The following is a 25,618-nucleotide window of genomic DNA, read 5'->3' on the forward strand; positions in this document are numbered from 1 at the left end:
TGCCAGAAGATGTGTTATGTGGTGGTTAAGCCTTCGTTGTCAGTTTTTCCGTCTCAGCATAAGATAAAGTGGTCAACCAATTTGTTACTTTACTTTTGACATTGTGAACGGACAATGATTTTATGTCAAGAGCCCGGCAAATATTGTTGTAGGTGTATGGATGTGCGAAGTCTGGAGACTTCCTAGCCAACGCAGACCTAACTGGGGGTAGTCGGGCTTTGAAGGTTCTCTTTAGTAGCATCTCCTTATATGACGAGGAGTTAAGTAAGGAGCGGTGGGTACGCGTGACTGCTTTTAGGATGTAGAGCTGGCGTACTCTTAGTAACTTGGACTCAGAGTACAACCGATTCGTGGGGAAGCGATAGCGTTTTTTGTACATTACTTTAATCACGGCTCTTTGTGCGCGTTCAATAGTTATCATGTGGCTCTTTCCTGTGCTACCCCAGACAGCCACCCCGTATTGTATAATAGACTGGCACAGTGCAAGATACACGATGCGTAGCACTTCGCGAGAAGCGCTATCCCGGAGTCTTTTTACGACGTAAATTAGTTTCCTCACTCTTGCGGCCAGGGTGTTAATGTGCTGCTTGAAGGTGAGATGCTGATCAAATAGAAGCCCCAGATACTTGACATACGCGCGCCTCGTAATTGTTTGACATGAGCAAGGTTTTGCTGGTGAAAAAGAAGTGGCAACAGGGTTTGATACACATGTGTGGTATTTAATATCACGATCTGTCGAGGGAGTAGTAGTACGCGATTTTGAAAATGTCACGAAGTTAGTTTTGTCTATATTTAGCGTGAGCAAGTTATTACTTAGCCAAGAAGCCACTGTAGCTAGAGCATTCTCTGCTTGGCAGAAGGTTCTGTCCCATGTTTTGTCGTGTACCAGAATCACTGTGTCATCAGCGTAGCATAAGATTTCTGTATTTTTGAGTTTTAAGTCGAAAATGTCATTGATATATAAAATGAATAGAGTTGGACCCAGAATGCTTCCCTGTGGGACTCCAAAAAGAACTGGAAGTTCATCGCTACTGTGTTGGTCAATTTTTACCTTTTGATGGCGTCCGGTTAAGTAGCTAGCAAACCAGTCAAGAGCAGGGCCCCTCACCCCATGTGTTCCATTTTTTTCAAGAGGATAATCGGTGAAACAGTATCAAAAGCCTTGGCGAGATCTAAAAATAAGCCTATGCACATATTACCGTCGTCGAGGTAACCAGATATCTGGTTTGCAAGGAGAATGGTTGCATCCTCTGTCGACTTCCCAGTTCTGAAACCGAATTGGCGATTGGAAATCAGGTGGTGTCTTTCTATGTATTTTATTAATCTTGAATTAACTAGCTTTTCGAGGTTTTTTGAAAAAACACATAGCAACGAAATAGGTCTGTAGTTACTTGGTGTATCTTTAGTTCCATTTTTATAGATAGGGGTTACCGAAGCAACTTTCCAACTGTCAGGGAAACGGCCGGACTGAAGACTGAGATTGCAAATGAAGGTGAGAGGCTCAAGAATAACATCTTTAATTTCTTTTACTAGCCAAGGTTTTACGCCATCAGGACCTGGTGCACTATTTGGTTTTAGGTAAGAAATAATTCTATCTACTTCATACATGTCCGTAGGATGCATAAAAAAAGAATGTACAGCTATCTGGGTGGGTTTATACTTGTCCGCTAAGGACTCTTGTGTTTCCGAGAGTTCGGTTAATATTTTATCGGCAAGTCTCTTCCCGTTTTCAGCAAAATACTGGTTGCAGTTATTGAGACACTCCAATTTAGATTTCCCACTAACGTTAGTGAGATTTTCAGCATCGTTCATGCGCTTTGGGTTCTGACATATAGTTTTAATTGATTGCCACAATTTTTGGGGGTTGTTCTTATTGTTTGTCAGTTCTTTGTTTTGGTACTCGTTTTTTAATGTGTATAACAGATTATCGAAAAAGTTTCTGTATCTTGTGTATGTTAAGCGCAGAATCGGGTTTTGTGGATCCCCTCTAGCACGTAAGTGTAACCTATCTCTATGCTTCATACAGCGCAGTAATCCCGGCGTGATCCAAGGCTTAATGGTGAATTTTGTTCTGCTGAGTTTAACTGGGTGAGTATTGCTTTTGACGGCATTAGAAAACAGTTGATCGAAATTTGCGGCAGCCTCGTTTACATCACTCGTACCAGTAACACTTGACCAGTCTGCTGACCGTAGTTCTTTAGCCACTTCTTCATAGTTCACTTTATGTATGACACGATTACGCTTCACAGAATTAAGATTTTTTCCGGGGAGCCGAAGCCCAGCCATGGCTAAATCATGATCTGTGACAGAACAAGGACAGACAGCTCCTACTGATTCATGATTATATTTAATATAAATATGGTCAATACATGTCTTTTGCCTAGTGGGTTTCGTGATCGCGGGCAGAAGTCCGTGGGAAGACATAAGGCAAGAGTACTCAGAGTGATTATTATCAAAATTATTATTATCATTATACAGGCAGACGAAGTCGCGGGCAGAGGTTATTCTTTTTATATCCCAGAATTACATACCCGTCTATCAGTACCTGCGATAGGCTAATACTACCCAATCACCCTTCTTTTGTACGAATTTGTAGCACCTTTGCATACAAACTTCTACCTGTACATTTCCTTTGTAAATACCTGTACGAAATAATTATCATTTGATACATATTTACAAAATGATCATTATTTATAGAATTAGGTAAGTATGCCATTTATTTCGGTTGCGTCTTTAGTTATTGCTGGTTCGGACCTTAGAATCCGCTTTCAATTTCCTTCCCCTGGAATGCAAATGTCCCGCCAGCACCTCCCAGGTTAATTATATAGAAGTCTCGATCGTCTCTGGCATGGTAGAACAAATACTGTGCGTTGCAGAGCGTACTCGCATCTTAAATACCACCTGAATGGGTATCCATGCAAGACGGTAATTGCTTACCATCAGGCGATTCGTCTACTCGTACATCGGATCGGAGCGACTACATAGACGCTAGCGGGATCTATGGGTCATCGGAGGCGTTATACTATCTCAATCAAGATCTTGGACGTAGAACGTAACACATAATACCCCTAATATTAGACATTTGTTAATTTAGTTTTTATTCGTGTTTTCCTAATATTATTTGTTTTATTTATTATTTATTTGTTAGCCTTTTGTGTCCCACTGCTGGGCAAACGCCTCCCTCTTTCTTCAAGTTCAGTAATTAGAAATTGAAAAAATATTTCACAATACACGTGGCGCGTGGTCACCCTACCCATTCGGAGCTTAGCGTCGCTCGTTATATCGAAAACCGTAAGAGCTTTAAGATTCTCGCATTGTCCGTCCAGCGTGGTCAATGTCTATACAGGGTGTTTAATCCAAATAGGGCAGCGTGGGAGTATAAGGAATTATAAGAAAAGATCCACGTGTAGGTAAGTATAATATGTTTTTTAATACAAAAATAACAAAGACTCTTCTTACTGAAGTAAGGCCAAGTCACAATGTAATTCAGTGAATAATACTTATTTTAACTAGATTCCTTATTATTTTACGTTCTTATATAGCACCTCTCTTTTTGCGTCGGGGGTCAAAAACGCCCGGGCATCATGGCGTTACTTTCTAAGCCGCACTTGTTAAAAATGGCCGCTAGCGGACCTGCGGCGTTACTTCCTCAGTCGCATTTGTACAAAATGGCAGCTAGCGGACTTGTGGCGTTACTTCCTAAGTCGCATTTGTACATAATAGCAGCTAGCGAGCCTGTGGCGTTACTTCCTAAGTCGCACTTGTCCAAAACGGCCGCTAGCGCACCTGTGGCGTTACTTCCTAAGTCGCACTTGTACAAAATAGTAACTAGCGGGTCTGTGGCGTTACTTCCTAAGTCGCACTTGTGCAAAATGGCCGTTAACGGACCTGTGGCGTTACTTCCTAAGTCGCACTTGTACAAAATGGCCGTTAGCGCAACTGTGGCGTTACTTCCTAAGTCGCACTTGTACAAAATAGTAACTAGCGGGTCTGTGGCGTTACTTCCTAAGTCGCACTTGTACAAAATGGCCGCTAGCGCACCTGTAGCGTTACTTCCTAAGTCGCACTTGTAGAAAATGGCCGCTAGCGCACCTGTGGCGTTACTTCCTAAGTCGCACTTGCACAAAATGGCCGCTGGCGGGCCTGAGCGCGATGTCTACTTTGAACCGTAATTCTTCAGCCTCGGCCACGAATTCCAACTCTCTTAGAGAATATGCTAGAAGTGTCTTCAGCAGGGTCATGGCGTATCTTTTACCTGGAAGAAAGAAAGGTAAATCAAATGACTTTCTCTCACCTTTCTAGAGTCTGTTTAAAATAACTGCGCCGTCTTAGAAGTAATACAGGCATATAAATTGTCCTTTTGGTCGAATTTGACGTTTATGGGTACACTTCCACACCCTGACACTAAAAAATCTGCGTATTTTTAACTCCAGATTACTTTACATACCGATACAAGATCTTTTCCCATAGCTAAACGGCAGAAACGCCGCGGCGGGTGCTGCCCCGTTCAGCCATCGTTCAGGCCTGAACTCCAATGCGTCGGGCCCCCAGTTATGTCGGGAGCGACCGGCGCCTATTGCGTTCACGATGCATGATGCGCCTTTTGGGATGGTGCAATGCTCTGAGAAAGTATAAGTTCTGTTAAAAATCTATAGCTGAATATTTTGATAGATCACTTGATAGCGAACTTATATTGGAAAGAAGTTTTTGAAGGGGAAATTTGAGAAGTTGTGCTGCCCTAACACAACCATGACACGTTCTCAAGAGAATGCACAGTGCCTGATTTATTGCTCCGACAATTAGGATTACCGATGTTTTGCTATGGCGTTCTTTTTTTATAGTTATTTTTAATTTTGCTGCCATAATACTTACTGAGCTGTAAGTCTTGTGTCGCCTCTCTCGCTACCATAGGCAAGGGCGGGTGAAGCCGTAGAGATTCAGAGATGGCCGCCTCACAGTATGTCATTAGGGCCAAGTCCTTCTTCTCTACTGGCCGTTTGCTGTCTCCGAATATTGACTGCAGTCTGAAACAACCAATTCATATTCATTTTACATTTGTACTTTGATTTGAATATCACGAAGGTCGTGAGTTGCCTTCATAATCAGAAAATAGCTCAAGTTGGACTGTGGAGGGTCTTCTCTTTCTGCGACCCCTGATTTGCGATTGCCAATCAAAAACCTTTTTACTATAGCTGCAATCGGTCCTACAACAGTGCTCCGCCCAAGTACCTACTGTATGGGGCAGTCTGTCAATTTAACCTTTCTCACGGATCTCCTCATTCATAGTTCACTCCGACAATAGAGGATGATCACCATCACCACGTGATCACCGATCAGCCGTCATGGAAAATGACATTCGGACGGTTCGGCTTGGGCCCGGCGCGGTCTAGAGTGAGCTGAGTGATGCATCCTTAGTTGAAGTCACTTTGATCTTTCTTAAGAGACTGAACTAAATCTTACTTAGTTTAGGTGTCTCTTACTAAGGCAGCATTTAAGAAAGTTTGTTTAATAAATTTAGGTCTTACTCAGCATACATCTTCTCTTGCACCCGAGGATACCTCCCGATCATCAGGATGGTATACGTGAGGGTGGTGGCCGTGGTCTCCTGTCCGCCCACTATGATCGTGTCCACCTCTGCCCGGATTTGCTCGTCTGTCATGGAGGGATCAGCTTCACTCAGCTCGAGGATAATGTCGAGGAATGAACGGAATTTTGTTTGGCCTTCGTCTGAAAATAAATATGTAGGTAGTAGGTTATATATGTATCTCCCCCGCTCCGCCATTTAGGGTCCTAGCTAAATTGGTTATTCAATACTTACGCTATAGAATTTCCAATTTAACAAGAACCCTATATGGCATAACAATCCCGTTTGGTGACTGTAAGTGTACATTGTGTATTAAGGGCGGTAAATAAGCATTTTACAAATGAGTGCGAACCCGAAGGCGAGTGCTTAATTACTACGAGTATTATATTTACTTGTGAAAATTTAAGCAATCAATATTAACTTACCTATGTGATGTTCCTTAGAAATGCCATTCTGTTTTATTGCGATAAATTCACTCCTCTTTTTCGCTATTACCTGTGAAGAGAAATAACAACAATGTTTTATTTTAATAAATTAACAATAAATAAAAACTCTTTGCTGTGTTCCAAATTTTTGATCTAATGTGACATTTGTGTTAATGTCACGCTCAAGAATATTATGTTTGTTTATTCCTTTCTTTGTTTTCACGCTCAAGTCAGTTTGATATGAAAATTCTCCCACGGTTAAACTGTTTTATTTAATTACGCTTAATCCATAGTATATTTAGTTATTTTAAAGCAAATTATGATTATTATGTAATATCTACTACATACGTAGGTACCAATTGTGGCAAGTGTGGTGTGGTTCCGGCAATATTAGGGTGTGCATGTGTTGTGTTGAAGCAAGTTTGTGATTGTCAAAATGGGTTTGGCGAAGAATCTGGACTATGGGCTTGGACCACCCGGAGACTCAAAGAAAGGTCAGTACCTAACCCAACTCACGTCTTGCTAATAAGGAAAAATCGTTCATAATATAGTTTCTCATTCTCGTGACGTTATTCTAAAGTTTAACACAGATGTATAAAATGCTATGTTGTTTACCGTGTTTGAAACATTGTGCAGTATCTCGACACATTTCACCAACTCTTTGTACATAGGCGTCATCTGATAAACCCAGTCGGGATGCATAAGCAGGTTGACACCTCTCCTCACCAGCAGCTCCAATGTCCTACTGAAGGCCTGGTAGTACTCTGTAGTCACTAGCTGGTCTGAGCTTGGGAAGCCGAGCGCTGTTTCTGCAATGAGAAAGTCCTGTCTGTAGCGAGAAAAGTATTAGTTATAAAACATTACAAATCAAATCCAAATGAACGCTGTTAAATATTTATTACTCAAAATCGTCAATAAGTTCTACCTACCAGACAACATGAGCGTGAATAATGTGCAACTCGCATCACATTTTGGAGAATATAGAGAGTTTTAAGGAGCTGGAGTGGTGAAAAAATATGTGCTGTAGTTTATTAGCAGCGCAAATCAACTCATATTTAGTTATTTACGGCATATTAGACTCCAGCAGCGTAAGCAAACGTCAGGCATTCCTCCAAGATGTCAAACGGGGCTTTCCCCACCTCGTCCTTCAATCTGTCCACCATCTTCAGTGCCTGCGCTTTCAACAGCCCCTGGTAGCTCCCCCAGCCCACCCACGAATGGTGGCTAGCTTCTGCAACTTACGGCATATAGACTCCAGCGTAGCAAACGCCAGGTATTTCTCCATGATGTCGAATGGCGCGTTCCCCACCTCGCCCTTCAACTTGTCCACCATTTTCTGCGCCTGCGCGTTGAACACTCCCTGGTAGCCGTCCACTATTGGGCCCACAAATGTGCCGGCTAGTTTCTTAATGTTTTTTTTCCATACTGATCCTGGCAAAGCAGACTGTTAATGAGAATATATGCGCAAAGCTTAACGCAGATGGCGATTAGATACCTATATTACCTATGCCAAATCTAAAGAAACAAAAATCAAAGACTCAGACTTTGTTTAGTTCCTGACAGTTGGAAATCATGTAATGATTTGTAACCTGAATATATATTTGTTCGTGTCGAGTTTATATACATAATACCTTGATTGTACCTAATTCATAAAGTTATATGAAGACAATGCAGAGTTCCCTGAAAATGACTTACTTACTGACCTCTATAAACGACTCGGGCTTTTAACAAGTTGACAATAACTAGAGTTTCGACTTAACATATTAAGAGTCTGAAAAACCAAGTCGAGTCTTAAAGCATAGAACTCAATTGTCTCGAGTTTTAACCAACACAAATGAAGGAGGAATAGACATACATATAGGGTTGCCAGATCGAAAGGCGCTAATATCGGGAAATAATATCTATTTTTCGGGATTTTGGGACTTAATTGGGGAAAAAAAAATACATTCATATTAAAGTGATTATATTAAAAACAACGATATTTTACATTATTGGCACTACGTCAGCTCGCTTGCTCGGCGACAGTTCGGAACTTGAAATTATTGTTTTATAACGTGAAGCTGTTTTTCGGGACAAGTTTCACTTTGTCGGGAATCGGGAACACATGCTAAAAATCGGGGGAATCCCGCCAAATCCCGACCATCTGGCAACCCTACATACATATATCCTAACCTAATATACAGTCATATTATACTGTCGGATTTATTTATTTATTTTTTTATTATGAATGGGCTTACTCATGGCCATGCAGACTAGCCAAGCATAGCATTTATTTATTTAGCATGATAGCATTTATTATTTTAATCTGCCAGTTTACTTAATAACTGGCCAAAGCAGGCGCTATGTCGGGAGTCGTGGAAGATAAGGGGACAGGCCTTTGCCCAGCAGTGGGACACCATTAGAGGCTACCAAAAAAAACTTATGTAGACGTACCACTAGCCGTGACAAGCCCCTCGCCGATCCAAATCCGACCGATTTTGTAGAAGAATGGCTTTTCTATGAACGCGTTGGTAACTTGCTTCACAGAGTCCGGGTCGCTTACGACTGTAAAGCGAATTAAACAAACTATTATACATACCTATCTATAGGTAGGTAACAAAAGAATTGTCAAAAATTGCAAAGTTCCCATGAAAAGTTCTCGGTATTTGTTTCTGCACGTTAGACCGGGCCTGAGCTTCTGGCGCATCGTTTTCTATAGAAAGCATCACGTGATCGCCTGTTATGTCATAGAAAAGTAAGCGCCGGAAGCTCCGGCCCGGACACGGCCCGGTTTAACATGAGTCATCCTTAAAGCGACATTTTGAACGTATTTTTCATTTTTTTCTGTGTAAGACTTTAATAAAAATGTTTCAATGGAGTTGGCCGGTGAAAGTTTTTAGCAGATGGCGCCATCATAGCTTGCCCTGTCAGTCCATAGAATTGTGTCAAATTTTTGTTCTTTTTAATACCCTGGATGCCAGCCATTTAAGCCAAATCTCATAGAATAAGGGGCAAGCTATGATGGCTCCATCTATGCAAACGTTTGATAGTTGCCAACCCCATTAAGATGGTTAGAGGACTTACCTACGGCAGGTATTGGCCCGAACCAGAATATGAAAGGTTTTTGCTCCTTGTCACTCTTCTCTGATAAATCTAATATCATGCGGTAGATGGCTGCAAGTACAATCATTTTTATATTACTACTTAGTCCAACGCCCGTCATTTTGAAAATATAACTACAATTTCGGACCGTTTGTGAGTCGAAAATTTTCGTTAACATTGGTACCAAGAAGGCTATGTTTTACATCACTTTTAAATTTTAAAATTAGTGAAAAGTCATGCTAGTTTCTGAATAACAGGCGGTCTAGCATAAGTTGCGTTCCCGTGCGCGAGTCCATACTAGTTTGAAGTCGCGCTTGATGTATGGAGACCCGCGGGAGAACGCAACTCATTCATGTTACTACTTGTAACTTGTAATACAAGTGGAAGTCCTTTTTTGACAGCTTTTGTTAGAAAGGGACTTGTGTTAAACTTTTGATAAATAGGGCACTAGTCTGGTGTAATACAAGGCAACTTTTAAGAATGAAAAAGACATACATTCTTTCATAGTTTTGATCTAAACATTTAATTCCTTGAGTCAAGTTGATTGTGATCTTACATTCAGTGGATGTGGCGAGCCTGAGCGCGTTGCCCACAATCGGCAGCGTCGGGTAGCCGGGCAGGCTAGCGAAGCACGCGCGGGCGCGGCGGCGGCGCGTGCGCAGCCACGACAGTGCCCACGCGCAGAATAACACCGCGCAGAAGCACGCTAGTGTGTAGTACATTGTTCCTCTGAAAAGAAAGAGAAGTCAAACTATATTAGTAGGAGATCCCACATATGGTCGACCTTCACCAATCTGTCTGACGGATGAAACTATGAAAATATGAAAGAAAACATGTTCCAGAACATAAATAAATAGGGTTGCCTAAAGAAATATGGTCAAAGCAATTTTTAATAAATTTTTGAAAACATATTTTTTTCGGCAAATTTCACCGATTTGACCGACGAACGAAATAAGTTTCAATGGAAAGTATACAACTTGTACAACATAAATCATCTAGGTTGCCCATCTTTTTCCGGTCACTATTATGTTGTTTGCGGTGTTTAAAGAGGTGATTTTATATCGATAATTGCACTCATCTGTCTGACGCTTGAATTACATCTAAATGATGGTAATTTTATTGCAAATACAATGGTATAGGGTTGCCTGCGAAAATCCGGTCAGATTAGTGAAGGTCGACCATATATGTGGGATCTTAGACCATAGTTACTATTCGAAGCTTGCACTACATACCCAAATTATATTGTATTTCTCCTTTTATATATTATGTAGCTTAAGGCATAGCACAATATGGTAAACTGGTCTCCCGCGATACACGCCTTAGCCTGGCCTAGTGCGGGGACCTCTGCAATTTTCTGTATACGCACTGCTATGCGCATTACTATTAATACCTACTATTAATATACCTCTGTAACTTTTCTTTTTCTATGTGCAATAAAGAAACTTTTATCTTATCTTTATCTTTTATCTTTATTGAAAATCGTAATTCAAGACTAAAAAAAGTAAGACAATGTTGCCACTTTTTACTAGCGCGTCTTGTATTTCTGTAAAAATAAGTAAATAAAAGTAACCTACTTTTGTGGCCCCCTAGTGAACACGGGTACAAGTCTCGCGCGGCGCAGATGCTATAGGGAGTAAGTTCCACGCTTTCACGTAACACTTATGACCTTATGACATCTACTGCGCGAGACTTGTACCCTTTTTCACTAGGACCACAGTTTTGTAAATCCTAGGAGTAAAATTACCAATAAATAAATTATCTTAGCGTGTTTATTTATAAAAAGGAATTTACTATTTTACAAACAAATTATTGCAGTGGCAACATTGTCTTACTTTTTTTGGTCTTGAATTATGATTTTCAGTTTAGAGGATCGCATCTCGATTTGAATAAGGCTGCGCTTCCATTAGAGATTTGTGTGGATACGTATCGAGGGATTTGTTTCCCAAAGTTGACTGGGCTTCGATTTAACTAACAAATATACTGCCGAATTCGGGACCCACCTATTGACAGTCTTAAAAACGGGGCATAAAATATTGGTAACTCTCAGATTCCCTTGTATTCAGGGCCCACTTAATATTCGCTCGCGGCCCACCTATGGGTGGCTAGTTTGGAAAATGCTGCAATAGAATATTGTCTATTTGAGCTGCGCTGAGCGAGGATAGGTAAATTACTTAAGTGGTTCAGTTGCTTCATAACAAACACATGCCTAGCTACTCACCCACGCACATCTCTGATGGAAACGCAAAAATGCGGAAGGAGTAATGACGTCAATAGACAATAATGCCATATGTAATTACAGTAATTACACAATTAATGTAAATATTACAATAAATCAATATATCAATTTATGACATGATCTGCTGCATAGTTATTTAAATGGTGTGAGTCAGACACGGTCCTCTAGTTTGATTTCCTCTAATTCTTATGGTCAACTGTCTTGCTCGGTAATAAGAGTCAATTTTGATTAGCAAAAAGAGTGATATTACCATGGATAGTACTATAATATAATTAGTACTGATAATTCCGCTACTCACTACTCAATGCTAGATGTCGACTACGAAAATAGTAGTTGTTTTGTTACTAAAACTGATATATGGAGTGTGCACTCTATGTATATTTTCTCTTTGACAGTACTAATTGATTCTATAATTATACCTAGGTACACCTAGCTGAAAAATTGTATAGATACTTTATGAAAGACTTCCATTCATAAAATTTCCATGAACTTTTAAAAGCAGCTCGCTATAGGTGTTATGCTAATGCACGGATGTCCTTGCATTAGCATACTTGATCATGTGCGTATGTGGTTTTGCATTTCTATGGAAGATATTAATTATTCAATTAGAATTAAAATAAGATAAACAGTGGTAATTTTTAGGGTTCCGTACCTCAAAAGGAAATAACGGAACCCTTATAGGATTACCCGTGCGTCTGTCTGTCTGTCACAGCCTATTTTCTCTGAAACTCTACTGGACCAATAAAGTTCTAGTACACATATGTAGGTAGGTTTGTGACCAAAAGACGGACATGTAACGTAATCAAGTGATTTTTTTAAAACTATATTTGTGTTACATATTATCAAATGAAAGAGCTCATTGTGAACATCTCAGATATGTATTTATTTTTGAATTTAAGGATATATAATTTAGAAGTATTTTAAGAAAGTAGGCAAAAATTATCTCCCCCCCCCCCCCTTATCTCTGAAACTACTGGGTCTAAAATTTTGAAAAAATAATACACAAAGTAGTTCTTTACCTATACATCGTGTTTTTTTTATTTCCGTTAATTTCAAGGGTGCATTCCTGAGCTTAAATCAACTAACTTTCTCAAAGACACCGATATTTTTTTTCCTATAAAGCCTCTACAAACGTGTACACTTGCCTTAGGGCCGGTTTACATATTGATTAAGGTTTAGGAGCTCTAAAAATACATTGATAACAATAAAATTGTGTAATGTACGGAACCCTTGGAACGCGAGTCCGACTCGCACTTGGCCTGTTTTATTTATCCCTTTTCTACAAGACATGCGTAAGAGTATGAAGTCGCGTTTTCTAAAGGTTCCATTCCATTTTCGACAGCAAGCAGCATTGCCGCGCCGTAATGCGGCCCGAAAACACTGCCGTTTCGAGCGAGACTGCTGCCGCTATTTGAATCATACGTTCATGATTAGATTAGCCGGGTTTAAAATCGCTTTAATTTATATCGCCCATTCCATTCGCCTTTCTCTGAATAGCAAAACTTAAAGTTTTTTTACCACACCAGCTCCTGAAAGTTCTCTTTTTTCTACGAAAACTGGATAAATGGATGGCATATTATCCACAAGAGTGCAAAGTAATTATTAGATGCAAATTCTGAGTTGTTTACTAATGTTGGCTGGTGGAATTGACATTTAACTGTTGGTGGTTTCATGTTGGTGGTGGTGGTGGTTTCAGCGCGGGAACGCCGTTGGTATTTTGGGAACGTTTGTGCCGGGTACTTACCGGATTAGGATATAGGTTTTAAGGCTTATTATTATTTGTTTTGTAATGACCAATTTCCTTTTAAATTTGACGATGCGTTTACTGGTGCTAGCTCAGAACCCATAGGCATGAATGTATCTTCTACGTGTTTTTTGTCAATAAATATTTCTATATCTATTTCTATCTTCAATAAGTATCGCATTCGCAATTGCCAAGCTATCAATATTTTCAGTAAGTATAAATCAGTACTCACAGACGTTAGTCCTCTGCGCGGTATGAGCTAGAATTAAGGCTCGCGGCACATAATCATTGTCTTAAGTGGCTAAGTGAGTTAAGTGCTTAATGATCAGCTATCAGGAAGTCGACTGAGGAAGGATTAGCAGCAGATATTGTGTCTACTCTTTGATAATGGCCGTTTATACGAGGCATTGGCCTCGTGTAAATCAAGACTATACTCTAAAGTGGTTATTACTAGTGGCTCTGTGAGCTGTACACCTCGCGACCATAGCTTAAAACTGAATAAATGCTCCGCCATTTTGATTTTTTTTCCAAATTCACGAGAAATGCGACATGTAGAGGAGAACATTCGGACGAAAGCATTTTTATCCAAGCTGCAACAGAGACGATTGCTAACTCTCGCTCAACTAGCGACCGAAACATATTTTTTTGCCGAAATCGAAACCCAATCTTTGGTAGAAATTTTATTTTTACGAGTAACTATGCATAACTAAACCTGCCGAAACCGAAACTTCGGCCGGACATTATCCAAAATAAATACAGTTTCGGCGCGGCATATAGATTCGGCAGCTTTTTTGGTCGAAACTTGAGCTGAAACTTGCCAAAACAGAACTTCGGTGTACCTTTGCATTTTATCTGGACACTTTTTAGAAGTCAACCATGGGATTGGGATTAATATATGTGCAAGGCTCGGAAAAACACCCGTCAAATTGAAAAAATAACCCTATTCCGTACAACAGTGACTTAATTATACCAATGTCAACATTAAATGTGGCTTTCCATTACAGAAGGGTACTTATGCATCAAGTGCATATGAAAGTTTGCATCTTTGTAAAGACTAATATGGAGTATTTTAAGTTGCGCTCAGTTGTAAGTATGTAAAGGGAATCAAAGAGCACAATAAAGAAGCCTTCTGTATTTTAATTTTATTCAAATTTATTAGCTAATTGTTCTGTTTACTTTTGGTTTTAAAGGACTTTTCAGCATATTTCAATGAACTACTAAGATTTTAATTACACCAAAGCGCAGACTCGTATTAATATTATAATAGGTAAGTACGAAGATAATAATTATACAGGATCCAATGCAACAACACGCAAGAAGGACTAAGAGCGTTTTCACATTGTCCGATCCGATATTTGATGTACGATCCTACAGTCAGCAGCGGAAGTTGCTAAGCGGGCGAAGTATTCAAAATTACCTTGACACGCTCTTATTCTCTTAAAAATAAAGTCGGGTCAAGATCATTTTCTACTACTAGGCGGGTCGGGGCCCGCTTAGCAACTTCTGCTGCTGACTGTACATCAGCGTAGTCGTTCCGCGGGGGCGCCTAAGAGAAAAACAGCAATATTGCAACAAGGTCGCCTTTTATGCGTTACCTAAAGTTTTTTTAGTAATTAATGATTTATTAAATGAATAAATAAATAGCTACAGAAAAACACATACGTTTTTTATTTTACTTTTATTCGACATCTGATATCGGATCGGGCAACGTGAAAACGCTCTTATACTTTTAACTGATCATTTCTGAACTTAATACCTTTAAAATAAGGCTTAGAATGTGCCAGTAAAAGATGTGCCGGAATATTAAGCGTGGCAGCTTCCTCTGATGTCCACCATTAAAACAATACGTTTAATAAGACAAGGTTTCAATTGCCTCAAAACTCCTAGTCATATGCGACCTTGTTTCACCAAGGCAAGGATATTACCATTACTTCTAATTGCGACTTTTTGCCAGTCATATGAGATAAGAAGCGGATTTTCTGAATCTTAAATGTTTTGTACAGGTTTTAATATAATGTGTTTTTCTCGCGGAATGTTTTCCTGTTGTGGTGGAAATTCTGAATGGGAGTTTCCTTGGATTTTGTCATACATTTCTAGACGACTCATACAAATATAGCATTTTCCGTTTTCGAGTTTTTTTTATTAGGAATACGGTTACATGAATTGCCTGATGGAACGATAACCGCCGCCCATGGAGACCAACTCCAGAGGGATTGCCAGTGCGTTGATGGCCTTTCAGATGGGAGTAGGCTCTTTTCTTGAAGGTTGGTCGTATCAGTCCGAAAATACCCCAGGCGACAGTTCATTTCACACACGGAAAAACAAAAACTACGGAAGCGACTATATAGAAATATATGAACCTGTGTCGCCAAAACTTGGGACATACTATCTTATTACACACCTTACTACATACTAAATACACTACAACATACATATATAATAGTCCCCGTTTAAGGCACCCTATTGTGCCAGAAGGGCAACTATGCGGAACTCTATACTGGCGTTTCAACTTTTTTAAAGAGTACTATCTTAAAAACTAAAAGCCCACACTTTGGCTGCGATGCATTTCGCAACCCCGCTGTGCCAGGGAACCGGCCGCGGAACCGCCGAAACGACACCCTTCGGTCAAAGCTCCTCCTTGGTGATGGTTGTCTGATAGCAGTGATAGTAAACAGATACCGTAGTTCATGGACGTGTTTTCTCGCACTATGGAAGGCTAACGCCCTGATTCGCCCGCGTCACGCTCACTGACATAGAATAAATAACAGTACTAACTACCGTACAGAAAAAACGCTTCCTACAAAACCGAAGTTTGACAGCGATTCAGGGACGAATCATGCTCTCCCTTTCTAATATATGGCTATTTAGGGTTGTCACATTTCAAGTAATTATCTTATATGCGGTCGTGCACGCAAAAGGACGTCAAGTGGTGCCAACCCAATAATTGCTCGAAGCAATGCTGAGCCGAACGGAGCCGAGTTCGCCCGAAAGGAGGAGTGTCTCCCCGCTGTCGCTGATATCAAAATTGCTGGTTGTCATTGTGTCGACGCGAGAAATGACAGGCTTGACGGGTAGCTTAAGTTAAGGACTGTCATTCCGATGATGATTGCCATGAATTAGGTTGCTATAATGTAGAGAATGCCACGCGAGCGGAAAGAGATGGTCTAAACGGGTCACGTTCCGGAAAATGGGCGTAAGGTCGCCGTCAGATATATCGGAGCGGCAAAGGTGCTCAAAAATATCTGTAATAGACAAAGTTGTAAGTTAATGTAAAAAAATAAGAAAAAGTGCTTATTACTATGTATATTGATAAAAACAAAGAAAGAAACAAATAAACATAATAAAACTTAGAGAAAACCTACAGATAAAAATTTTCGCCCAGATCACCGTCAACGGGCAGGTGCCCAGAAGGCTGGCTATAAGAAAATTAACGACGAAGGGCCTTCTTTGGTGCAGGTATGGATTTACATATTGCGACCGCGGCAGCGTTTTTTTAACTGTGGCAAACAAGCGTACGTCTCGCCTTTCCCGCATCAATAGAGTGCTATTCTTCAGGAAGGCAGGTGTATTGTATAGGTATTTTGTTTTAAGGTTTCGTGTAACCCGTGCGAAGGGGTGGCTAGTATAAAAATTTTGTTGGTTTCAGAATCTGCCTTTTGGAGGTAAATAAAATCGTGGTTAGAACCTATTATGAGCATAAAGCTGACGGTTGAAGCTTAAAGCTCGTCATAACAAAGAAACGTGATTTGCGGAGCTTCGTGCGGATTGAAATACGACGAACGTCGTGGACTGATAAATCAAGAAGACTGACAACGACGTAACTTGTTTGTTTATTAACGACCCGGCCACGAGTTTTCGCAATTGGAGGCAGCGGCGGCAACCATAGGTGGAAACGAAAGGTCGAACGCTATGTGCCGCTCCAACCTATAGTTACCGCCGCCGCCACCGCCAGTCGCGCAATGTCTTGGCTAGTAACGCTGCAGGGATCATGGCCAAATGACAATCACTTGATGCCAAATGCCAGTCGAAAAATTAAAATATGATAAAGGGCCCGATTCGGATTTTGAATCAGACATCTATTAGATATCTTTTAGACATCACCAAGATACGATAACGATATGTTTAAGATCTAACCTGTCAAATTTGACATTTGCGCGATTCTGGAGATACTCTTGAACGATTTCCACAGGATATGACTTAGAGATCCAATTCACATCTAATAGATATCTTACTCTATCTAACGTAAAAGTGACATTGGTTGCCCGAATTGCGCTGCAAAAGAGAATTAGTTGATATCTAAACTATTACGTATCTAGAATGGATCTAGTACGTATCGTCTCTTGTGAATATCTTGAAGTTCGAATAAGGCAGAAAATGTGAACAATAAGTCATGATCGTTTTCATACATTAATTAGTTTAATTTGCGTTTTTAGTTGGCTGTTGTTAGTTGGCTGTCTCCGGGTTTCAGATTAATACATTTTGTTCGGCGCTTAAGCATCTGACTTTGGGACCCACAGCGCCATCTACTGGACGGAAGTGAACAGAGCTTAGATCTCTGGTCAAAATAACTCTACTATCGTATAATCGATGACGCTGAATATTGTAGAAACTGTCAGTCTTTATGTTTTATTTGTCCATGGCTGAACATAAAAATTTAATTTGATTCCAACACAGCTTCGTTTGAAACGGTCGCTTTTATAGTTTCACAATAACAACTTTATTAAAAATGTAGTTGACAAGCGCATTCTCTACCGTACGTCCGATATTACAGGCCGTCAAAAAATAATAGGTAGAAAATTGAAAGCGCTCTGAGCGTAAGAGAGTACAAATTAACACTAAACTTTCGTGTTTTGTACGCATATTTAATTACACAAACGGGTCTACCGCGATATAATTACATTGTTTTTACCTTAAATTCCAACGTTTCAGCTGCACCAGCTGGGTCAAAAATATTACTGTGTTACGTCTTTCCTGTAGACATACACAAGAGTTAAGAAGGGCTATAAAGGTCAATTTTCTTATTTAACCCTTATCCACATGAAAAGGTCCTTCTTTAATTTGGAGAACTATGATAAAATCATTACTTACATGCCCACAATCTGTTAACTATTGCCCACAGGAGAGAAAAATGTACAGTACGCACGAACACACTAGTTTTCTCTCCTGTGGGCAATAGTTAACAGCTTGTGAGCATGTAAGTAATGATTTTATCATAGTTCTCTATATATGTTAGATGAATAAAAGATCGAGATCCATAGCAGACTGGTTTATTTTCAAAATGTGCAACTACCGACATACTTGTAAGTCTACCCTACATAACACCTCCCTCTCATTTGACAATAATCTCTTATATCTAAACTAGTTATGAAATTTTAACTACAAGAAACTACATGTTCATATACCTAAGGCCATGTTCAATTTAACAAATTTAAATGGCACTGCTAATAAAGATAAACAGTATTATATGTATATCGCAAACATGTACTTATTATACATATCTATTATGATTTGCAAAATATTTGATGTACATAAAGTTCACCACAATAGTCTTAACTTAAAGATGCTGTCTTGCTAACTGTACCTCGTCCCCACTGTCCACCGACAATTAGCAAACCGTATTGCAAAGACATAAGGTACTAAAAGTTATTGCTTTTTACATGATTTTCCTTATAGATAATATGAATGAAGTTCAAGGTTATGTTGACACACTTATGCAATCTAACATTTTTGTCTTTATATATTATTATGAAATAGGTACTACATATTAGGTATTGAAGTTATTTGCGGAGTGTATATTTAGTACTTAAGTAGCTAGATCATTTACTTTTTTGTAATTTTTCTATGCAACGCAGAGCGGCCTGTCGCCTAGTTCGACCTTCGACCTCCTGCGGCGAAGAGGGCCCCATTTTACAGTCGGCGTTTTGAACTGGACTTTTTACAGCGGGCAAGTGCGACTCCGGTTCCTCTTCTGCTAGCTGCCATTCATCCACTATGCTCTCTTTTGCGATGACTTCTCGTTGCCCATTATCGGCCACCACAGGCTCCTGAACTTTAGTAAGAGAAAACCGAGACTTGCGTTTATCCTGTAACATTTGGTCAATGTGCCGTTTGTGTACCTGGCCATCTCCTGTTTTAACAGAATACGATACGGGGCTCTGACAGTCTATAACAATCCCTTCCGTCCATTTTCTATTCTGTTTCGTATAATCTCTGATAATGACCGGATCTCCAACGGTAGCTTGGCGTAGGCGCGAGGCTCGGCGTTGCTCACTGGCGAGCTGGTGTTTGCGCACGACTTCACTAGCGTCAGGCCGCAACAGGTCTAGGCGTCCTCGTAGCCGCCGCCCCAGTAGCGCGACCGCCGGTTCTCGTCCGGTAGTGCTGTGCTCCGTGTTGCGATAACTGAATAAAAACCTACTCAAGGCGGTTTCTGCGTCTTCGTTTTCAACGTTTGCCTTTTTTAAGGCTCGTTTTACGGATCGCACAGCATTTTCGGCTGCACCGTTACTTGCTGGGTGGTAGGGCGGAGTTAGGGTTTGTTTTATGCCATTTCGCTCAAAATATGTCCTCAGTTCAAGTGAACTGAAGGGCGGTCCGTTGTCGGATACCACCCGTTTAGGCAGACCGAAACGCGCAAACATTCTCCTAAAACAAGATATAACTGTTGACGCAGAAGTACTGTTGACTTTCTCCGCCTCTATCTGTACAAAGATGTACATTTTCTGCAGCTATGCATGTGCACTTTGATCTGACCCAAAACAACATCTCCGTGCAAACAATGCATCTGTACTTTGTCCAAAAAGTAGAGCGTCATCTTGCACACGCATCGCAATTTCCCACTCAACCTAGCTGTAATTATTAATAAGATCAACATTTTGTATTCATTGTAATTTCTAACATTGCAGTAAAAACTCGCTTCTTATATTTGACATCTTTTCGTTGGTGTTTCGGCACCTCTCCTTACATTTGACATAATTTGACAATTCATTGGCATTCGATATTGACATTCACTTTACATAATTTTGGTCCTTCGAACCGGATCTGAACCCTTCTTGAAATTTGCCTGTATCCTTTTGATCTCCTCCAAAATCACCGCTTGCCGCGCGATTAATTCGGTAGACATGACGATAGTTGCAAAGAGTTTAGAATATGGAAAGATCTTACTTGAAATGCAGCTACTTCTCCGCACTCTGGTGCTGGATACAGGTTGTCAATGCTGATGCTGGATGCTCGATGTCAATGCTGATGCTAGATGCTCGACGCTAATGCTGGTACGTAGCACTCGCGTATTATGTCAATATGTCACTGAAGCCTTTTTAGCGCTCTGAAATTCGCAAACGCTTTCTCAGCATGACACCGAATGAGCAATTAAAGCATGTTACTAAGTCCAACATATGCAAAAATTGCTTATACGTCCATACAAAGAATTATTGCAAATCTGAGAAACGTTGTAAGGAGTGCAATGAACCGCACAATACGGTGATACATAAGGCCTTTGCGAACCAGCCGTCATCGTCGTCATCTCCTGCCGTACCATCACAGAGACAGGCGCAAAACAGCTTCGTCGTTGGCAGTGATGAAGATTCTTTATTACCTACAGCGCTAATACAGGTGGCCGACGAAAATGGGAATTACAGTGAAACCTGGTTAATTGGCACCTGGATAAATGGAAAACCTCAATAATTGCAACCAAAAGTCCGGTCCCGGTCCCTTGAGACCAAAAGGCCTCTATAATTGAAATTTTGGAACCTCTATAATTGCAATTTAGATTTTAGTGCTTTTCGTAATTTTGCCTCTGTAATTGACCACATCGCAACTTAAGACCTCTATAATTGACACTGTGCTAAAAAATCAGTTATTTTGGCTCTTATTTTTACCTCTATTATTGAAACGAGTCTTACTTATTACCTCTGTAATTGAAATAATATAGTTGTATACAGCAGAAACAATATTTTAATAGCAATGATCATTTTATTTATATCTCCATCCAGAATTTAATTTATTTATTGCGTATCTATCACAGCCTGTTGTAGGTGAAATAGTTTTTATCATTAAAAAACAAAGTATGCCTTTTACATTATAATAAAACTTTCTTCTACAATTCAAGGGAATTTTTTAAACTCAAATGATAAGAAAATATAGTGGTAATTAATGTAGTGTAAAAGTGCAAGTATAGACAGAAGTAATATAGGTATAGACCAGAAACCCAGAACGTAAGCGTGTAAATATACTTTAAATGGTCATTTGCGCCTCCATAAAAGAAATTTGTCAGAACGCAACCTCTATTAATGAAAACCTCTATAATTGACACAACGATTTTTTGAACCTCGTTAATTGACACGACCTGCTTAAATGAAAAACCTGGTTAATTGACAAAAACTGGCCGGTCCCTTGAGATTGCAATTATCCAGGTTCCACTGTACCACACGCTTCGGGCACTGATAGACCAGGGGAGTGAAATCACATTAATTACCGAAAACGCAGTACAAACGCTGGGTCTGCAAAGACAAGCACTAGCAGGGAACATAACGGGCGTTGGAACCTTATCCAACAAAAGCAGGGGTAAAGTACACTTGAAATGTAAGTCGTTACATAACGATTTCGAATTCTTTACGGATGCACTAATACTGACACGCGTGGTCCGCGATCTACCCAGTACAACATTTGCAAAAAAGAACTGGGGACACATTGACAACATTACGTTAGCAGACCCGCAATACAACATTTCTCATCAAATCGACCTTTTACTAAATGTGCAAGTGTACTCCAAAGTAGTAATGAACGGCCTCTTGAAAGGCGAAACAGGCCCCATAGCACAGCAGACGCAACTAGGATGGATACTTTCAGGCGTCGTCAAATCATACAACTGTCACGTGGTTATCAATGACACAGAGGATTTAGCAAAATATTGGGAGGTAGAGGACATCACTGACAATAAAAATCAATTGACATCACAGGAAGAGTACTGCGAAAACTTTTATGCAACCACCACTCGCCGATTGGAAAACGGGAAGTATGAGGTCCGACTACCGATGAAAGAAAATTTTGCACAACATTTGGGAGAATCGAAACCACAAGCAATAGCACAATTTCGACAGCTTGAAAGGAAATTAATGAAGGATGAGAACTTGTCGGCAGGTTACAAAAAATTCATAGATGAATACCTGGAAATGGGACACATGAAAGAATGTTCCGCAGTGGTCAACCCTCAATGTCATCTGAGTCATCATGCTGTGCACAAGAGCGATTCACTAACCACAAAGCTTCGCGTCGTGTTCAATGGATCCCAAAGGACCTCCTCGGGACAGAGCCTGAATGATCTAATGGAATGTGGACCCAAATTACACCAAGATTTGCAAACACTCCTTCTCCAATGGAGACGATACAAATTTGTTATGACTACCGACTGTGAAAAAATGTATAGAATGATCCTGGTTCACGAAAAAGATCAGCATCTCCAGAAAATCATATGGCGAGATAACCCGAACCAGCCATTAAAAGAATACCAACTTACAACTGTGACATACGGCCAAAAGGCTGCCCCATTTCTAGCCCTAAGGACTCTAAAACAACTGGCCATCGACGATGCAGAAAAATACCCCTTAGCGGCAAACGTCATAAATAACGAAATTTATGTCGATGACGTTTTGACAGGAAGTGACAATTTAGATCAGGCTCTAGAAATCCAAAATCAATTGATATGCATACTTAAAGGAGCCGGATTTAACTTAAGGAAGTGGATGAGCAATACGCAAGCATTGCTAGAAAATATCCCGGACGACAGCATTAGTCCCACCGTCATCGATTTCAACAATGCCCATGCGACTAAAACGCTCGGATTACAATGGCATCCCGCACGTGACACTTTCTCGTTTAAAAACACGTTCAATGACAAACCCAAGGGGAAACTTACAAAACGCATTATACTATCGGAAATTTCAAAAATATACGACCCCTTAGGATTCCTGACCCCCTTGACAATAAAGGCTAAAATACTGTTTCAATCTATATGGCAATCTAACTGCAACTGGGATGATACAGTATCCGAACAAGTACAAAATGATTGGTACAAATTTACCACTGACATACGTGACATAGAAACCATAGAAATACCACGATGGTTGGGTGACATGACACACGATTTCGAGATACACGGATTTTGCGATTCGTCAGAAAAGGCTTACGCATGCTGCATCTACGTCCGTACGACAGACGTGCAGAACAAACCCGTCGTAACTCTTATCGCCGCTAAATCCCGATTAGCCCCCATAAGCCAAAGTCAAAAACAGACTTTGCCCCGACTAGAACTTTGTGCCACGGTACTTTTATCACAACTCATGAAAAAGGTGATTCAAGCTCTTAAGTGGGAGTGCTTACCTGACAACACATTTGCATGGTCAGACTCTATGATTACGCTAAGCTGGCTCAAGGGCGACCCTACGAAATGGAAAACGTTCGTCAGCAACAGAGTCAAACAAGTGCTCGACGTTATTCCTAGCGCGCATTGGAACCACGTCAAATCAGAAGATAACGCCGCAGATTGCGCCACAAGAGGTCTTAGCGTATCTAACTTGAAAGCCCACTCGCTTTGGTGGCAAGGTCCAGAATGGTTACAAAATTTTGACAAAACATCGCTTGACAACAAGATACCCTCGACAGATTGTGAAGTCAAACCAAAACAAGCGAATGTTGTGCAATCAGAGCCACCGTCGCTAATAATGGAATTACTAAGCCGACATAGCAACATGACTCATATCACTCGAGTCTTAGCATGGATTTTGCGCTTTATTGCAATAACACGAATGCGGACTATGCAAGCTAAGCTAGTCTACTTAACAGTGGCCGAGTTACTAACTGCAGAAAAGGTCATTGTCAAGCACATTCAGCACTACGACTTCCCCGACGAAATAAGGAAGTTACGTGCAACCAACACTGTCAGTACGAAAAGTAACATTTTAAAACTCAATCCGTTCTTAGATGACAATGATGTCCTGAGAGTAGGAGGCAGGCTGAACAACTCCTCTCTCCATGACTACACGAAACATCCAATGATTATTGCAAAAAATAGCAGATTGACAGAATTATTAGTAAAACGAGCACACTTAGAAAACCTTCATGGTGGTCCTAAATTAACCCTAGTGCACCTACGCGACAAATACTGGATTGTAGGGGGATACCAAGCAGTCAAAAAATATCTCCACCAGTGCGTTACGTGTCGGAGATTCAACGCCGCACAACAACAACAAATTATGGCAGACCTACCTCGACCGAGAGTGACACCATCCCGCCCCTTCTTACACACGGGAATAGATTTTACAGGATTTGTTGACATTAAAGCAAACAAGGGCAGAGGGATAAAGACACTGAAGGCCTACATAGCCATATTTGTCTGTCTTGCAACAAAAGCAGTACACCTAGAATTGGTATCAGAACTCAGCAGCAGTGCATTCTTGGCAGCATTCCGCCGGTTCTGTGCGAGACGTGGAGCACCAAAAGACATGTACAGCGACAATGGGACCAATTTTGTAGCCGCTAATCGGCAACTGCAAAAAGAACATAAGGAAATATTACAAAGCATGGATACAACAGTAATAAATTGTCTTACTGACAAGGGCACAACCTGGCACTTTAACGCCCCAGCTTGGCCTTCAGCAGGCGGCCTATGGGAGGCAAGTGTTAAAAGTACTAAATACCATTTAAAAAGGGTAATTGGGGAGCAAAAATTGACTTACGAGGAATTTTCGACTTTGCTGTGCCAAATTGAAGCATGTCTTAACTCAAGACCATTGTGCCCCCTGACTGAAAATATTGAAGATCTGAAGTGCCTCACACCGGGTCACTTCCTAATCGTGGGAGACGCCCACCTGACAATCCCTGAACCCATCGATTCGGACTATGATCTAAGAAAGAGATGGCAACTAGTACAAAAAATAACCCGTGACTTTTGGTTGGTTTGGTCTAGAGAATATTTACAACAATTACAGTCGAGAAATAAATGGCAGAAGCCAACCGACGATCTACAGTTGAACGATATTGTAGCCGCCGTGCAGGTCAGGATCTCGACGACTCAAATAAAAAGCTTCGATTTGAAGTAAACTATTATAATTTCTATAGGTACTGGTTTTACAAGGGTTCCTTGACTAAACGGTTAAATGTAAAAGTGGTGTGGTAATCGTATGGAGGCTGATGAAAGAGTGATTTGCATAATTTGAATGTCCTAAAATAGTGGTTAAAATTTGGGTGCCTCTAATTGGCCGCGATACATAATATGTGGAGCGCTCCTATTGGTGCTTTAGAAAAAGCTTCCAAATACTAGCCGAGCCCGACGGCTGCGTTTAGTTACTGTATTATACAAATAAAGGTTGCGTTCGCAACAATATTGTGTGCATTCGAAGCAATCAACCTGTTGGACGATGGGCTTTAGGCCGAGTTATTGACACCCACCCTGGAAAAGATGGACACACGAGAGTGGTCACCCTAAAAACAGAAAACGCCATCATGAAGCGGCCCATTGTGCAACTCGTACCACTTATCGCTAATTCAAATGA

General features: G+C 40.6%; 3 protein-coding genes across 8 annotated transcripts in view; 1 reads left to right on the forward strand and 2 right to left on the reverse strand.

The window, feature by feature from the left end:
- LOC134672789 (RNA-binding protein lark) overlaps positions 1-25,618 on the forward strand; it is a 529,293-nt gene that overhangs the window by 313,269 nt on the left and 190,406 nt on the right. The gene's annotated exons all lie outside the window — the stretch shown is intronic.
- On the reverse strand, positions 3,408-13,413 carry LOC134672784 (cytochrome P450 4c21-like). Its single transcript, XM_063530728.1, has 11 exons — positions 13,303-13,413; positions 9,647-9,819; positions 9,073-9,162; positions 8,443-8,553; positions 7,252-7,440; positions 6,625-6,818; positions 6,010-6,079; positions 5,526-5,727; positions 4,873-5,024; positions 4,448-4,621; positions 3,408-4,255 (listed from the first exon to the last, which is right to left on the reverse strand). The coding sequence occupies exons 2-11, from the start codon at positions 9,810-9,812 to the stop codon at positions 4,101-4,103; spliced, it is 1,503 nt and encodes a 500-aa protein (XP_063386798.1). The 5' UTR covers positions 9,813-9,819; positions 13,303-13,413; the 3' UTR covers positions 3,408-4,100.
- LOC134672796 (uncharacterized protein K02A2.6-like) overlaps positions 18,322-25,618 on the reverse strand; it is a 36,840-nt gene continuing 29,543 nt past the window's right edge. Inside the window, exon 2 of the mRNA XM_063530756.1 lies at positions 18,322-19,604. Coding sequence (XP_063386826.1) covers positions 18,887-19,604 — 718 coding nt within the window. The 3' untranslated portion in view covers positions 18,322-18,886. The remainder of the gene's footprint in view (positions 19,605-25,618) is intronic.

Source organism: Cydia fagiglandana, chromosome 17 (assembly GCF_963556715.1).
Source record: "Cydia fagiglandana chromosome 17, ilCydFagi1.1, whole genome shotgun sequence".
Lineage (NCBI taxonomy): Eukaryota > Metazoa > Arthropoda > Insecta > Lepidoptera > Tortricidae > Cydia > Cydia fagiglandana.